The sequence below is a fragment of the Bos grunniens genome, chromosome 22 (genome assembly GCF_055505025.1).
Source record: "Bos grunniens cultivar Pamir isolate PY7600 chromosome 22, Bosgru_T2T1.0, whole genome shotgun sequence".
Classification (NCBI taxonomy): Eukaryota; Metazoa; Chordata; class Mammalia; order Artiodactyla; family Bovidae; genus Bos; species Bos grunniens.
This window is the reverse complement of record NC_141186.1, coordinates 58,946,472-58,963,665: the sequence shown is the minus strand read 5'-3', so window position 1 is coordinate 58,963,665 and position 17,194 is coordinate 58,946,472. Positions and strand designations below refer to the sequence as shown.

General features: G+C 59.2%; 1 protein-coding gene across 1 annotated transcript in view; it reads right to left on the bottom strand.

Annotated features, from left to right (window-relative positions):
* Positions 1–17,194, bottom strand: part of NUP210 (nucleoporin 210) — a 91,383-nt gene that overhangs the window by 20,776 nt on the left and 53,413 nt on the right. The window contains exons 21-27 of the mRNA XM_086368954.1: positions 9,922–10,050; positions 7,695–7,822; positions 7,461–7,596; positions 5,876–5,938; positions 5,540–5,719; positions 3,758–3,838; positions 1,379–1,510 (exon numbers count right to left, since the gene is read on the bottom strand). Coding sequence (XP_086225080.1) covers positions 1,379–1,510; positions 3,758–3,838; positions 5,540–5,719; positions 5,876–5,938; positions 7,461–7,596; positions 7,695–7,822; positions 9,922–10,050 — 849 coding nt within the window. The remainder of the gene's footprint in view (positions 1–1,378; positions 1,511–3,757; positions 3,839–5,539; positions 5,720–5,875; positions 5,939–7,460; positions 7,597–7,694; positions 7,823–9,921; positions 10,051–17,194) is intronic.

The following is a 17,194-nucleotide window of genomic DNA, read 5'->3' as shown; positions in this document are numbered from 1 at the left end:
CACCCTGCTGCTCTCTCGCCCCGGTGGGGGCCTGCCAACCCTGGCACACGCGTGGGGCACTCCACACTGCAATTCACACCATTCCCAGGGCCCGCGGGAGAGGTGCGCCCCGCCAGTGTCCTCACGCAAGACTTAGAGCCTTGGCTGTGGGGCTCAGGGTGGATCACCCCGACGACCTGGGCTTGGGGTGCTGCCCACAGAGCCCTTGTTATGGGGTATTTGTGAAGAAGTCACATGCCTGGGTACCATGGGGATGGTCTGGGGACAGGATCTGGTTCCATGGGGACAGGGGACCGGGGGTACTCATCTTGCACTGTATGAGCTTCAGGCAGCCTCTAAGAGACCCCATCCCCCATCTGACCCCCTCTCCAGGCCCCCACTGTCCACAAACAAGACAAGGAGACACCCCGGGAAGCAGCCGCACTCAGGCCCCGTGTGACCGAGGCCCACCTGGGGTCACTGCCTGGAGTCACAGGGCCAGTACCCGCTGCACAGCCCACTGACCAGGTCACCTGGGTGTGTCCACCCTCCCCACGCACGGCCTTCAGCTCACATGCACGGGGCGGTGTGTCTCTCCAGCACCTCCCAGCACAGACCTGGGGAGGGGCCAGGGCCCCCCTAGGGAGCCTAAGGGGACGGGGTAGGGCCCTGGGACAAGCCTGGAGAAAACTCCAGGGCTGGCAGAGGCAGGTGACATCTTAGAAAGGGGGTCAGACGCTACAGACTGGGGACCCCCACCAGGACCCCATGATGTTCTGGGGCCTAGTGACTTTGCCCCTTCCACGCGCAGGTTGCCTCTAAGCCCCTGGGTGGTGCGGCTGGTCAGCAAGAATGAGCTTAAGAGGAAAAGGCTGCAGCCTGTCCTGGGACCCACAAGAGGGGAGCTGAAGGCCGGGTTCCTGGACACACGAAGGGCTGGAGGGGGCAGGGACCCCAGGGAGGGACAGGGTGGCAGCAGACGAGGAAGCCTCACAAGGGCCTGACGGGCAGTCATCTGGGATGGAGGGCGGGGTCTCGGGTGGAGGGGTGGGGGTGACGGGCTGTCATCTGGGATGGAGGGCGGGGTCTCGGGTGGAGGGGTGGGGGTGACGGGCAGTCATCTGGGATGGAGGGCGGGGTCTCGGGTGGAGGGGTGGGGGTGACGGGCTGTCATCTGGGATGGAGGGCGGGGTCTCGGGTGGAGGGGTGGGGGTGACGGGCTGTCATCTGGGATGGAGGGCGGGGTCTCGGGGGGGTGACGGGCTGTCATCTGGGATGGAGGGCGGGGTCTCGGGGGGGTGACGGGCTGTCATCCGGGGTGGAGGGCGGGGTCTCGGGGCGGGGGCGGGTGAGAACACTCCCGCCTCAGGTCAGGGTCTCCGGGGCGGGGGGTGAGTACCTCGTGGTGCCGCCCGCGGACATCCAGGACGTCTCGCTTGGTGACAGACCACTGGAAGGTCAGGCCCGGCACGGCGTTGCCGAAGGAGAAAGGGTTCTGGTTGTTGGTGATCCCGGTGACGTAGACGGGCATCTGCGGGGAGAAGCCAGGCCCGTGACCACCCGCGTCCCATGGCCGGAGCCCCCGGACGCCCTGAGACACAGCCTGCAGTGCCCCCCAGGGCCCGCTGCCGCCCTGTCTCCTGAAGGCAAGGGGGGCCTCGATCAAGTCCTCCCAAGTCGGCGGCCGGCCCGGCACAGCGCCAGCCCCTCCCGCCCGTCCTTCCGGGGCCGAGGGACCCCGTTCCTGAATAGCCGCCTAGAGCTCTGAGGGGCCTGCAGCCCCCCGGCAGCCCGGCTCACCCTGTTCCCGTCCCTCTCAGTCTAGTGGGGGCCCTGCTCACAGCGGTGGGCTCGGTCTCCCACACTCTGGATTTACCAAGCGCTGATCCGAGGGCAAACGGACATGGAGGCACCACAGCAAGGGGCTGGGGTGGAGCTGAGTCCAGCTGCGGGTCAGCGCCCAGTCCCAACGCTCACTGGCTGTGTGGCCTCAGCAGACGCCCTAAGCCTGCCACGTGTGCACCTCCTAGTCTGTGATGCGGAGATGACCCCGGAGCCACCCCCGGGGTAATGCACTCCACACGGACTACGACATACAAAGCACGAAAAAGGTGCATGCCATCCAAACGCCAGCTGCTGGGAGGCACCAGGTGCTATTCCAGGTGAACAAGGCGACAGACCGGCACAGACACGGGTGTCACCCCCGCAGGGCTGCAGGGGTGGGCGCCACACGTGCGGGAGCTGGCGCCCGGGGAGAAGGACAGGGAGCCTGGGCAATGCAGCAGGAGAGGCGGGAATGGAGCTGGACCCAGAGAGTGAACAGGGTCAAGGGGCTGCAGAATCGCCCCAGCAGAGGAAACAGCGTCCTGGGAACAGCTCCCCCAGGCTCATCCTGAACCAGGTCTCAGAGCCTGACACCTGCTGGAGGCTGCTCCGAGGACACAGACAGGAGGGGCTGGAGAGGTTCCGCCTCACATGGGTCCCCGCCCCCATCCCTGAGATGGGAACCTCCCTGGTCCCGCCCCCATCCCCGAGATGGGAACCTCCCTGGGTCCCCCCCTCATCCCTGTGATGGAAACCTCACCTGGGTCCCCCCCTTCATCCCTGTGAAGGGAACCTCCCTGGGTCCCCCCCCTCATCCCTGTGATGGGAACCTCACCTGGGTCCCCCCCTTCATCCCTGTGATGGGAACCGCACCTGGGTCCCCCCCTTCATCCCTGTGATGGGAACCTCACCTGGGTCCCCCCCTTCATCCCTGTGATGGGAACCTCACCTGGGTCCCCCCCTTCATCCCTGTGATGGGAACCTCACCTGGGTCCCCCCCTTCATCCCTGTGATGGGAACCTCACCTGGGTCCCCCCCTTCATCCCTGTGATGGGAACCTCACCTGGGTCCCCCCCTTCATCCCTGTGATGGGAACCTCACCTGGGTCTCCCCCCTCATCCCTGTGATGGGAACCTCACCTGGGTCCCCCCCTCATCCCTGTGAAGGGAACCTCCTTGGGTCCCCCCCTCATCCCTGTGAATGGAACCTCACCTGGGTCCCCCCCTCATCCCTGTGATGAGAACCTCACCTGGGTCCCCCCCTTCATCCCTGTGATGGGAACCTCACCTGGGTCTCCCCCTTCATCCCTGTGATGGGAACCTCCCTGGGTCCCCCCCTCATCCCTGTGAGGGAACCTCCCTGGGTACCCCTCTCATCCCTGTGATGGGAACCTCACCTGGGTCCCCCCCTCATCCCTGTGATGGGAACCTCACCTGGGTCTCCCCCCTTCATCCCTGTGATGGGAACCTCACCTGGGTCCCCCCGCCTTCATCCCTGTGATGGGAACCTCACCTGGGTCCCCCCCCTTCATCCCTGTGATGGGAACCTCACCTGGGTCCCCCCCTTCATCCCTGTGAAGGGAACCTCCCTGGGTCCCCCTCTCATCCCTGTGATGGGAACCTCCCTGGGTCCCCACCTCATCCCTATGATGGGAACCTCACCTGGGTCCCCCCCTTCATCCCTGTGATGGGAACTTCACCTGGGTCCACCCCTTCATCCCTGTGATGGGAACCTCCCTGGGTGCCCCCCTCATCCCTGTGATGGGAACCTCCCTGGGTACCCCCCCTCATCCCTGTGATGGGAACCTCACCTGGGTACCCCCCATCCCTGTGATGGGAACCTCCCTGGGTCCCCCCCTCATCCCTGTGATGGGAACCTCCTTGGGTCCCCCCCTCATCCCTGTGATGGGAACCTCCCTGGGTCCCTGTCCTCATCCCTGTGATGGGAACCTCACCTGGGTCCCTGTCCTCATCCTTGTGATGGGCGCGCGGATCCTCACAGCCTGGAGCAGCAGCACCTCCACCTCCACAAGATCCTGGAAAGACGGCTTTGGGGCTCAAGCCGGCAGGGCTCAGGGGCTACATGCCAACAATGGGTCCCTGCCCGAAACTCCCATTTCTGAGGCTGCAAACCCTTTCTGTAGAGAGGAACGAAGTAGGCCCTCCCTGGTACTTAATTTTACTCTCAACACGCCTGGTACTTTCTTGTTTTTATAAAATTGATAGACTTGGAGTATTCACCCTGTGACTCAAAATGACTTTGCGGTGTGACCAGGATACTTGGGGAGACACTGGAACTGCTGGGAAGGGCGTGAATCAATGAACTCCGGGCCGGGTAAAGGTCAGTCCCACCCACTCCAGGGGGTCCCAGCACACAGAGCTGTGTGCTTAGACGCTCTGAACTCAGCAGGGCTCCTGGACCACTGTCAGGGACCCAGTTTCTGTCCACAGTCACATCACCCAGAAGGAAACACTCTCTTAGAGCTGGGGCTCCCGCATGGCCAGGCCACCAAGTCGCTGCTCCTCCAAGTCACTGCTGGCCGCGGACATGGGGCAGAATCCAGGCACCTTGAGCCCTTCCCAGGAGGGGACACGCTCTGCTCTGTCCTTCCCAGAGGCCCACAGAAGTGCCCACTCCAGGAAAGAAGGGAAAGAGCAGACCGAGACAACCCCCACCACCTGCTTGGGGCCAGAGCCACCACATGAGGTTACGGGGCAGGGGGGCAGGATGGGGGCCCCTCCTGGGTGAGGCCCTCCTCACTCGGCCTCCAGCATCTCTACTGACCCAGAAAAGCTGCTAGGAAATGTCCCCAACTCCGGAAAGGAGGCCTAGGGATAATTTAACCTCTAGCTGAGCAGATACTAGCGGCTGACTCAGGTTTTCTTCTCCTAGAAATATCAACCCAGGTCTGAAATACTACTGGTGCCCAGTTACCCAGGTTTATGGCAGCCAAGCCAGCATGTGCCTCTAAAAACACACACCATAAGCTCCCCAGTGCCCACAGCATCCCAACTCTACTGGGAGAATGTCTGCAAGCCCTGCTGGAAATGAATGAACTAAAGGCGGGAGGGCTCTGACGTGGGTAACACCAGCTCAGGCCTAGAACAGCTGTGGATGGCCGTGAGTGAGCTGCGCCCAGGCAGAGCAGAGAGTCCTGAGAGGAGTCACGGAGGCACGGAAAACAGGGTCTGCCATCACAACCGCTACACTACCCTGCACTGCAATGTCCCCAAGGCGGGAGAGCTTGGGGCCCCATCCCTTAAGGAGCCAAGAGATCAGCTGGCAAAGAATCCGCCTGCAATGCAGGAGGCCCCAGCTCAATTCCTGGGTCAGGAAGATCTGCTAGAGAAGGGATAGGCTACCCACTCCAGTATTCTTGGGCTTCCCTGGTGGCTCAGCTGGTAAAGAGTCCGCCTGCAATGTGGGAGACCCGGGTCCGATCCCTAGGTCAGGAAGATCCCCTGCAGAAGGGAACAGCAACCCACTCCAGTATTCTGGTCTGGATAACTCCATGGACTGTATAGTCCACGGGGCCGCAGGGAGTTGGACATGACCGATGGCTTTCACTTTCAGGGACCCTCAGTCTGGAGAAGGGCGACCATGGGGGTGCAAGTGCAGGTCTGGCCTGGTGAGAGGGGAGGGCGACAGGCAGGTGCCTCGGGCCCCGAGGGCAGAGCAGGACCCTGGGAGAGGGGTGGTCCTCAGGTCCTGGGGAGCGGAGCGCCCCCGCCGTTACCTGAGACACGATGACCAGCTTGCCGGTCTCGGCGTCCACAGCCTGCACGACCCCGGACACGGCGCCATGGCCCACCGCGAGGCCCCGCACCAGCCCGGCGCCGCTCACCAGCGCCACGCTCTCGTTGCTCATGGAGAAGAGGATGTTGGACTGGGGCTGGGGGCCGCCCTCGGAGGTGATCTGGAGGGGGAGGCAGCAGGACCCATCAGCCAGCTCCCCCGGGTGCCCACACCCCACCCTCCGGGGCTGGGGCGCCGACACCCCGGAACACCCCTGCACAGCCCGCTCTGAAGCCCCAGGTGGTGGTGGGAGTAGGGCGTGGCCTTGAACTCCTACCTGCATCGTGGCCCCAATAATCAGCGTCACCTTCCTGGGGATCAGCCTAAACGGGGGGAAGACCTGGGCATGGAGACACAATAGGGAAACAGGCCGTTGTGTTCCAGGCTCACATGGCTGGGCGCGGTCACCCTTCAACTCCAGGGATGCGGGAACACGGTGCACAGACTCCTGCCTCTGAAGGGGGCCAACGAGGGCCTGGGGTCCCGGCCAGCCCTGGGGGAGACCTCATGCACCCTTGGCCTGAGGCTCCGGGGCTCTCAGGGGCGTGTTCTGCCCTGGTGGGGTCGGCAGAAACGCCCGCTCCCCGGCCCGCCCGGGACCTGCCCATCAGAGGTGGGTCTTGCCGTGTGTTTCAGCAAATCCCCAAGACAGTCTGGCCCATGCCCAGGTTTCCAACCTTCTGCCTTCAAGGTTCCCCAGCTTCCCTTTGGAAGGCTGACTCTTGCAGTTTCCAGATTTCTACTGAATAATCACCTAGAATAGTTCTCTACTCCCGTCGTCTGCATATTTTCCAGATGAGGAAAGGGGGCTCGGGGGGGCAGGGCGAGGAGGCCCTGTCTCTGCGGCAGGGCAAAGCCCCTGCATCCTCCTCCTACAACCCCACAGTCCCCGCTTTGCCCAAAGACACGCCAGTCAGCCCAGGGGTGACATGTGCGTGAGGCGTGGTCTCCGAAGGGCTGCCCTGAGTATAGGCGCAGAGGGCTGCCTTCTCACCCGGAGGAGAAGGGTGCACCTCCATCCTGAAGCCCCACCCACACCCGCCGGCACGAAGCGCCCCAGCCCACGAGGCTGAGCCTGCAGCGGACGCGGCAGGAGCAGCGTGCTGCCACCGATCGATAAGCTCCGACACGACTTCCCGGCCCTGGCGGCCGTGGGCTCCTGTCTCAGCCTAACGCCCTGGGGGCACCAGGTCCCAGCCGAGCCCAGGTGGGCCCCGAGCTCCCTCACCCAGAGCTGCTGCCCCAGGGGCTCCCACGAAGAGCCGGCTACCTCCAGGGCCCCGCCACCAGCGTGTGCTTCTACACGCGAGTCCAGACCCACCCGCTCCCCCCACCACTCCCCCGTCTGTGACAAGTCACTCTCCTCCTCTGAGCCACACCAGGCCCCCCGAGTCCCAGAGACAGTGAAGTGACCCAGCCCCCTCACTCCTGGGCTCCCAGATCCCCAGGACCAGGGAAGGCCCCCTTCCAATCAGAGGACCCTGGAGAGCAGTTTAATATGGCCTCTCCACGTGGGGCCTTCCCTGGTGGCTTGGATACTAAATAATCTGCCTGCAATGCGGGAGACCCAGGTTCCATCCCTGGGCCAGAAAGAGCCCCTGGAGAAGGGAATGGCTTCCCACTCTAATATCACTGCCTGGAGAATTCCATGGACAGAGGAGCCTGGTGGGCTACAGTCCAGGGGGTCAGTTGCAGAGGCAGACACAGCTGAGCAACTAACACTTTCCCTTTCCACGGGGCTACCTGGGCTGCCCCGAAAGTCCCAGCCAATCACAAAAAATGCCATATCCCACCCCCACAGGGCCCTGACGTGCCCCAGGGGCTGGGCCGGGCCCACGAGGCGTGAGGAGGAGCAGCTCTACCTCAATCTGCTGTGGGGCTGAGTTGATTCTCTGTCCGGCCTTGTCGGTCACGGTTGCAGTGAGGCTGGTCTGGCCGATAGCCACGCCGTGGACGCGGAAGGAGGCGGTGTAGTCGTCTGGGGCCTCATCGAGCGCCCTGGAGCAGAGGGAGGGGCTGGGACCTCTCCCCCAGGCAGACCCGTTGCCGCTGCCCCCAGATGCCCTCTTCCGACCCCCGACCCCATGAGAACTCACACCAATGTGACGATCTGGGAGGCTGCCCGGAGTTTCAGGTCCATGAAGGCCAAGTACTTGGCCAGGAAAGGCTTCTTGTGGAAGTCCAGCACGCGGACGTGCGCCTTGACCGTCTTCCCGATCTCCACCTACATCGTGGGGGCAGAGACTCCGGGTTGGCGTCGGATGACCAATGCCACCACCTGTGGTGCCCCCACAGCTCTCTGCCAAAGCATCCGCAAGCTCACACCCAGAGGCCCATGATGACCTCCAGATCTCAGCCTACCAACAAGCGGAACTGTTTACATGCTCTCCGTGTTCAGGGGGCCTCGAGGGGATACTCCGGTGCTTTGCCCGAAGCATAAATGTGACATAACGGTCACATCCCACTCTGAGAGAACTAACATCTGGGAGAGGGATAAATGAGGATGGGATTAACAGATACACATGACTACATATAAAGCAGATAAACAACAAGGATCTACCAATAGCACATATCTTACAATAACCTATAATGGAAACGAATATATACGGGCTTCCCTGGTAGCTCAGCTAGTAAAGAATCTGCCTGCAATGCAGGAGACTCCGGTATGATTCCTGGGTTGGGAAGATCCCCTAGAAAAACTACCCATTCCAGTATCCTTGGGCTTCCCTGGTGGCTCAGACAGTAAAGAATCGCCTACACTGCGGGAGACCTGGGTTTGATCCCTGGGTTTGATCCCTGGGTCGGAAAGATCCCCTGGAGGAGGGCACAGCAACCCACTCCAGTACTCTTGCCTGGAGAATCCCATGGACAGAGGAGCCTGGCAGGTTACAGTCCATGGGGTCACAAAGAGTAGGACACAACTAAAGTGATTAAGAAAAGTTATGACCAACTTAGACAGTATATTAAAAAGCAGAGAAATTACTTTGCCAACAAAGGTCCATCTAGTCAAGGCTATGGTTTTTCCAGTGGTCATGTATGGATGTGAGAGTTGGACTGTAAAGAAAGCTGAGTGACGAAGAATTGATGTTTTTGAACTGTGGGGTTGGAGAAGACTCTTGAGAGTCTCTTGCACTGCAAGGAGATCCAACCAGTCCATCCTAAAGGAGGTCAGTCCTGAATATTCATTGGAAGAACTGATGCTGAAGCTGAAACTCCAATGCTTTGGCCACCTGATGCACAGAGCTGACTCATTTGAAAAGACCCTGATGCTGGGAAAGACTGAAGGCAGGAGAAGGGGACGACAGAGGATGAGGTGGTTGGATGGCATCACTGACTCAATGGACATGAATTTGAGTAAACTCCTGGAGTTGGCGATGAGCAGGGAGGCCTGGCATGCTGCAGTTCATGGGGTCGCAAAGAGTCAGATACAACTGAGCAACTGAACTGAAGTGAAGCGACTAAGCACAGCATATGTGTCTATAAATGTGTATAAGACGGAATCACTTTGCTGTACGCCTGAAACTAACACAGCACCGCACATCAACTCTACTGCAGTAAGAAAAAGAACTAAGGATCTAGTTAGAGAGCTAATCCACAGCTTCGGATAGCAACAGGCATACAGTGGGGGTTTAATAAGTGCTCAGCAGTTCACACCTGGCAGCACAGACTGCACACGGCGAAAGCTCTGGGAAACATGTGTCAGAGGTGCTCAGTGAAAGAACACAAGTCTAGAAGCAGCTCACCAGCGGAAACGAGACCAGAGAAGGCGTATCCGAGGCTGAGAGAACAGTGACTTTGAAGGAGTCCAAGCTGCGTGAATGCCCCTTCTAATGACCAACCCTTCTCTCCCTCGGGAAGACCAGACCCTGAAAGCATTCCTCTGGAAACCGCTGCAGTCACTTCGTGTATTTGAGTTACATAAAATCCCTCTCCACATTAGAGAAAAGCCTAGATCTATTATGTATTCATTTTGCTTCTGCGTTAGGACGCTTTATTCACCTGCCACTGAATCTCTGAGAATCCAACAAGTACAGACAGGGGAGAAAATTCAAGCTCTGGCTGGTTAGTCACCTGCAGCAGCCAGAGAATAGGAATCCCTAGGCCGGGGCTAACGTGAGGACAACTTCCAGGGGGATTTACTGCCAGTGTCGACCGAGATGAAGACGGACGCCCCCAGAGGCCACCCTGCGCTGAGCCCAGGATGCCAGGTGAGACAGCACTCCAAGGGGTGGGGAGATGCGAGGAAAGCACCCCCCACAGCCCCACTGTGCTCTTGGCTCCTGTGCAGCTAAAGAGGGAGCATACGGGGAGGCTGACACTGACCTTGTCCACCACGCGGATGTACAGCTCCTGAATGTCCGAGACGTAGACGTCGGCCTTCGCAGGGGCAGGGAACGCTAAGCACAGGTCGTGGATCATGATGGTGGAGGTGCCAGGGAGCAGAGGGTGGACCTGCAAGGCGGGAGTGGGGTGCGGTCACACAGCCGCTCAGGGCCGCGGCCTCTCGCCTGCTCGGAAAACCCAAACCCAAAGGCAGCCCTGCCCACCCCTCACCGTGAGCCCCCACTGCCAGCCGGGCAACGGGCTTGGGATGTAATATGTTAGTGCCGGGATAGATTTCAAGGAGCATTTATTGCAACCTGGCACAAATTACAGAGAAGAAATGGAAGCTGCTCCAAGGCAGGGTGGTCAGAGCTCGGCGGAGAGAGGATTCACACCCAGGATCCCATATCGCTTGTCCAAGCCACCTGCTGCAACTTCCATCAGAGCAGAGCATCCTGTGGGGTCTCCTCTGATGCTGGCAGGGTGTGAGGCGGCTGCTTTCCACATGAAGCCCTCACTGAGGAATCCTAATCTGGACCCACAGACTCTCAGGACCTGGGACTAGGCCACAGAGGCCACCGCATGTTCACTGTGAGCGCCTCGAATCTCACCCATCTCCACATTCGTCTCTACCTCTGCTGTGTTTGAGGACTCCCCTGGAGGCTCAGACAGTGAAGAATTTGCTGCAATGTGGGAGACCCAGGTTTTGATCCCTGGGTCAGGAAGATCCCCTGGAGAAGGGCATGGCAATCCACTCCAGTATTCTCGCCTGCAGAATCCCATGGACAGAGGAGCCTGGTGGGCTGCAGTCCATGGGGTGGCAAAGAGTCAGATGTGACCAAGCGACTCACACTTTGACACACTTTCCCTATATTTGACGTAGAGCCTGTGTAAAATGTTCAGAGTGAATGAACTCATCTGCGCTCCTGTCTTCCAAGCTTTCCTTGCCAAAGACCCTCTTTAAAGACCCTCTTGCCAAAGACCTTCTTCTCTCTCTACTTCCTTCCAGGGATCCCACTTTCAGAACCCCTCCCCAGACAGCCTGCATCATCACCACTTTCTCACACGGCAGTTGGGCTTGCCGTGATTTGTTGCATTGCTTAGATGTGCCTCTCTGCTGGGTGGTCTGGGGCTGGGTGGGTGGAGGCACGTCGCAGACCCAGCGGGGGGCCTGTGGCGCCTCCCACCTCTATATCGCCCGGCTCTGCTGCCTGCATTTTCCGGCCTACATTCACCAGGGGTAGGGGTGGGTACAGAGAACGGTTGCGTGTTGGCAAAGCTACAGTTTTAATGTCAAGAACATGTGGGGGGAAGAAATGTCAGGAGACAACCAAATAGGTTAAAAGCCTTCAAAGTCCACCCAGAGTGAGTTTTATGTTCTACGAGAGCCTGGCGTATCTGGCCCCTGCCCAGGGCTCTGACGTCACCACAAACCGCGTTCCCCCACGGCCGTCACCCTCTGGCCAGCTGGCGCCCGCCTGCCCCTCTCAGGGCTGCACGATCCACCCCTGAAATCTGGGCTCTTCGCCTCCCGCATCCACCTGCTGGCTCCCTCTGAGCCTCAGCCCCGTCCCAAGGTCCCTCTCTGGCCAAGTCTCCCCCAGTCCAGGTAGGAACCTTCGTCCCCCTGCTCACTTCTCCTGGGGCAGCTCTGCCGCTCCCACCTGGTCAGCACCCCAAGGCTGCGGTGGCACCTACCGCCGCCTCAGGGCCGCGCCTCGAGTCCGGCCTAGCCCCGCAGCGTGTATGTACACTGAGATCCAGGGTCACCGCTGCGAGGCGCTGGTTAACCTACGGAGACGCTTCCACCAGCTCGGCTTCAGTCCTGCCTTCATCGAGACCAGAATTCAGAAAGAAGTCTGCAAACCCCAGGGACCCTCATCCATCTGGGAAGTGCTGGTTCTAGTCCACGCCCGCCCAGTGGACATACAAAGAGACAGGCTCACCCAGGGTAGGAACCCAGCCTCAAAGGGGCGGCGCTGGGGAGGGAGCACAGTGCCTTCTCCCACCCTCGGCCACGCCCGAGAGCCTGACGCCACCAGCAGCCAGAGGGAGCTGTAGGGCAGGGGGCTGGGCCGGACAAGGCCAGGCTGACTGTGCCTGCAGCGCTGGGCTCAGGGGCTCAGGGGCACAAACACAGGTGAAGGATGCTCAGGACGCTTCCCGTAAGGACCCAGGTCGCTCAATAAAAATCCCAGAGCGGAAACCCCACCGGCACCCCGAACAACGACCAAGCCAGCCTGACATCGAATACACTGAAGACGGTGGGTCAGGGCCACGGGTCTCCAGTTCTGTGGTGGACGAGTCCCCAAAGAGAACCCACTTAAAAATCCCAGGAAGACGCAGGGGCTCTGACCTGATCCCCCTGCAAACGTCACCGCCGTCGGGAGTGGCACGTCACTCAGGAGGCAGAGAAATGATGGCTTGCTGCACCCACGGGGAGAGACCTGTGAGGCGGGGGTGGGTGTGCAGGGGAGGTGTTTTTGTCTCTCCTTCAAAAGAGCCATTTTGCACGTTTTACACAAAGGTAACTGACAGTGAGGAAATCGGTTTCTCTCCCACTTGATTTCCCAGCAGCTGGACGTCCAGGCACCTCCCGGGTGACAGGGCGGAGGACGGCAGCCCACAGAGAGACCACACGGCCCACCGGGCCGCCCACACATCAGCCCTGCCAGCTCACCCGATGGTGAACAGTGCCCCACGGGTGAGCCCGCCTGCCGCTCTGGAGACAAACTGCTCTGGAGGAGGCGAGGGGGCAGGCTGGTGGGTGGCATGGGGTGGGGTGGGGGGTCCTGTCCCCACGCCCACTGTGCAAGCATCACCACCTGCTTCTCCAGGTTCCAGACCCACTTGCCTCTTGAAGGACGTGCAGGGGGGACGCGTGTGCAGGAGAGGAGGTGAGCGAATCCACCCCCAGAACCGATTCTCCTTCCTCAGGGGTGACACTGCCCCCTGAAAGCTCTGAGGAAGCCCTGTCATCTCTCTGGAGCTGGGGACACGTCACTGCTCATTAAGATGCTGCCGTGGAGCCAGGGGCAGCTCTGCTCGGGACCTCTACCCACGCCCGCCAGGCCCCGAGGTGCCAATGCGTCCTCACGGCTTCACGCTTCCCAGGCCCATCACACGTCACGCTTGTCCCTTGACAAGCAGCATCTGTAGATGAGTGAGGACCCTGTGGATATCTCTGCATGTCACCGGTGCCATCAGCTTGTCTCCCGTGTGTGCCCAGCAACGTCTCGTGGTGGCCAGGCCCACGCCAGAGGTGAGGATTGTGCCCCCCGCAGATATGGACCCCCTTGAGGCTGGTGGGGGGTGGCCAGGGTCACACTGAGGTGAGAAATGCCATCCAAGGGGCCCTGCCCAGCCCTGAGGCTTCCTACAGGGCCAGGCTTGGGACTGGTTCCTCTGCCCTCTGTCCCCTCCCAGGAAAAAGGTGGGACACATCTGAGTTCATGTTGCACAGCTGCCACCTACCACCCATCCGTCTCAAGGAAGGACCCCCGCCCCCCGCCTCCCGCTGCGCTGAAGCACCTCCTCAGACGTACAGCATCACGGGGACCAGCCCACAGCCCAGGACCCAGGAGAGGGGTTGGCTCCTAAGAGCAGGGCCCCTGGTTGACTGCTCCCTGCTGAGTCGCCAGAGCCTGGCCTGGGCTGGCGCATGACGGGAACCCGCCTTTGCAGAGTGACTGCTGGATGAAAGGCCTGAGTGCTAGGCTCCTTCCCACTGCCCTTAGAATTACTACACGGCTTCTGCAAGGAGGGAGCATGTGAGCTGTAAAGAGGTGATGAGAAGAAAGAAACCTGAGTTTAAGTCAGGTAAACCCTCCCGTGCGTAAGCCAGCCGAGAAGGAAACAGAGGTGCCTGGCAGAGGGTGTGGGGCCGTGTAAGCCTCTGCAGCCCTGGGACCGTCGTGTGGGCACCATCGCCCCACAGCAGCCCAGGTGCGCCCGCGCCAGGCCCCCGCCCAGAGACGCGCGGAAGCTGACACATACCCACGAGCCATTCTTGCCTCTGAATGGGCCTCGATAGCAAAAGAAACAAACATTTCCTCTGAGCTAATTGAAGAACTGTTGTGGGCTTCCTTGTCTCTGTGATTAAGGGAAATGAGAATGCTGCTAATTAGCAGCTGGGAGATGCCGCAGAAATGTGTAAGTGTCCTTCAGAAGGAGCGCTCTGAGACGCTGCAAGGACCCGTCATCAGCTGTCAACACTCCGTGAAAAATCCCTCGTGCCCTTGGTGGAGGAGGCAAAGGAATTGGCGTCTGATTGCATCTGGAGCCACAGGGGAATCTGCAGGCCGAGGTTGGGGGAAGCAGAGACCCCTGGGGCCGAGGGCCCTCCGGGACACCTTCTGGGCAAACACGATCCTGGCGGGGCCTGCCTCATCGGGCGCTGCTGGCATGCCCCAAACACGGTACTAGACGGGTCACGGGGTCGTGTCTGCAGCAGGGATCAGCCTCTCTCAGCAAGAGCCACGGAAGATGAGATGTGGGCGAAGGCTTGTCCACCACGCGGAGAAAGAACTGCTCTGGCCTTTTGTTGTTCAGTCACCAAGTCGTGCCTGACTCTTGTGACCCCACGGACTGCAGCATGCGAGGTGTCCTGTCCCCCACCGTCTCTTGGGGTTTGCCCAAATTCATGGCCATTGCATCGGTGATGCCATCCAACAATCTCACCCTCTGTCGCCCTCTTCTCCTCCTGCCTTCAATCCTTCCCAGCATCAGGGTTTTTTCCAATAAGTCGGCTGTTCACATCAAGTGGTCAACATATTGGAGCTTCAGCTTTAGCTTCAGTCCTTCCAGTGAGTATTCGGGGTTGATTTCCTTTAAGACTGACTGGTTTGATCTCCTTGCAGTTCAAGGGACTCCTCACTGTAGCTGTAGCTCGAGCTCTCTTGGGATCATCTATAAACGGGGACATCATGCCTGCCTTGGCAGTGACAAGCCTGAAGTCTGCTGCCTACAGGGACCGTACACCGTAGGACATCACAGGACTGAGCAGGGGTTCGTAGTTCTGGGAAGACTTGACTCTGATGCTGTAATCCTGTCTTGAGTCTTTCAGACAAGCGTGCCAGCTTGAATGCCTCCCTGGACAGGGAGCTCAGTATCTGAAGCAGCAGCCTAGTCCATCACAGACTCTTAGAGGCTCTTGTTCCTGGAGGAAAGGTCTCTCCCTGGCCCCTGGGCTGCCCTCAGGGCTCACTCAAAATGTATGGTGCGAGGTTAACTGTGAGTAAAAAGGAGTTCAAGTTTTCTTGGCACAGCACACATTTTTCTGAACTGGACACATCCCTCTTCTAGATAACAAGGGAGTTATTTTTAATCTCCAGAGATAAAGCAAAGCAAGGCATATTTCAAGCAGTTGGAATCATTTACAATTTGAGGTTTTCCTTTCAGTGGGAAGGATCTGATGGTGACCACTCATTTACACGGAAGAGGAATGGGCAGGGGGTCATCCTCTCTTGGACGAAAGGAGTAACAATGCCTCGGGGGAGCTGCCTATGATCTCAGGCATCCAGCTGCCCCCAGACTCCCTCTAACAACACACGCTCATCCACAGGTGCCAAGGGACGGCTTTTTCTTCCTCTGATTTACGGCGATAAACCCAAGAGGCCCTGACATCTGCAATTCTGCCTCTGAGAAAAACAGGTATGTTATGACATGCCTCCTCGCGCTTCGCCGAGGGGCTCCACAAGCGAGCTAAAGACCAAGGTTGCCCACTGGGGGAAGGTAAGAAAATGTCAGAAAAACAATGTAACAAAAAAACCATCCTCCTAGAAACTCGCATGCTACCAAACTGACTCAAAAAGAAACAGACAGTCTGAACAGACCAATAAGAGGTGAAGAGATCGAATTCCTATAAAAAAACCTCCCATGTGGAAAGCCCGTGACAACCTGGCTTCACTGGTTAACTCCACCAAACATTCAAGAGTTTGGTAGAATTGTTACCAAATTACTTGTTACCAATTCTACACAGACTCTTCCAAAAATTAGAAGAGGGAACGCTTCAGAGTCATTCCATGAGGCTGACATCCTGATACCCAAACCAGACAAAGACACCACCAAAAACCACAAACCAGTGTCTCTCGGGAATATGAACATACACTCAATCAAATGCCAGCAAACTGCCTCTAGTTACACATAAAAATAATCACATATCACTGTCAAGCAGCATTCATCCCACAACGCAAGGCTGGTTTGATATCTGAAAGCCAATTAATGTATTACATCATATCAACAGAATAAAAAAGAAAAGCCCACACGATTATTTCAAGAAACACAGAAAAAACATTGGACAAAATCGAAGATCCCACAGGCTGAGGGGCAACGAAGCCTGTGTGCACAACTACTGAGCCTGTGCCCCAGAGCCAGGAGGGCAGCTCCTGAGCCCACGTGCCCCAGAACCTGTGCCCCAGAGCCAGGAGGGCAGCTCCTGAGCCCACGTGCCCCAGAACCTGTGCCCCAGAGCCAGGAGGGCAGCTCCTGAGCCCACGTGCCCCAGAACCTGTGCCCCAGAGCCAGGACGGCAGCTCCTGAGCCCACGTGCCCCACAGCCTGTGCTCCAGAGCCAGGACGGCAGCTCCTGAGCCCACGTGCCCCAGAACCTGTGCCCCAGAGCCAGGACGGCAGCTCCTGAGCCCACGTGCCCCACAGCCTGTGCTCCAGAGCCAGGAGGGCAGCTCCTGAGCCCACGTGCCCCAGAACCTGTGCCCCAGAGCCAGGACGGCAGCTCCTGAGCCCACGTGCCCCAGAACCTGTGCTCCAGAGCCAGGACGGCAGCTCCTGAGCCCACGTGCCCCAGAACCTGTGCCCCAGAGCCAGGACGGCAGCTCCTGAGCCCACGTGCCCCAGAACCTGTGCTCCAGAGCCAGGACGGCAGCTCCTGAGCCCACGTGCCCCAGAACCTGTGCCCCAGAGCCAGGACGGCAGCTCCTGAGCCCACGTGCCCCACAGCCTGTGCTCCAGAGCCAGGAGGGCAGCTCCTGAGCCCACGTGCCCCACAGCCTGTGCTCTGCAACAGGAGAAGCCCCTGAGAGGAGGAGCACACGCACGGCAACCAGAGAGTAGCCCCCACTTGCCGCAACTAGAGAAAGCCCAAGTGCAGCAACAAAGACACAATAAATTTAAAAATCCAACAATTTCCATGTGTGTATTTGTGTGGAAGAACAGGGAGGTGATTATTATGGTCTTTTTTTTTTTTTTTTGAGGTGATAAAATACTCTAAAACTGACTTTGGTGATGTTGCCTTTATTTATGAATACACTAAAAC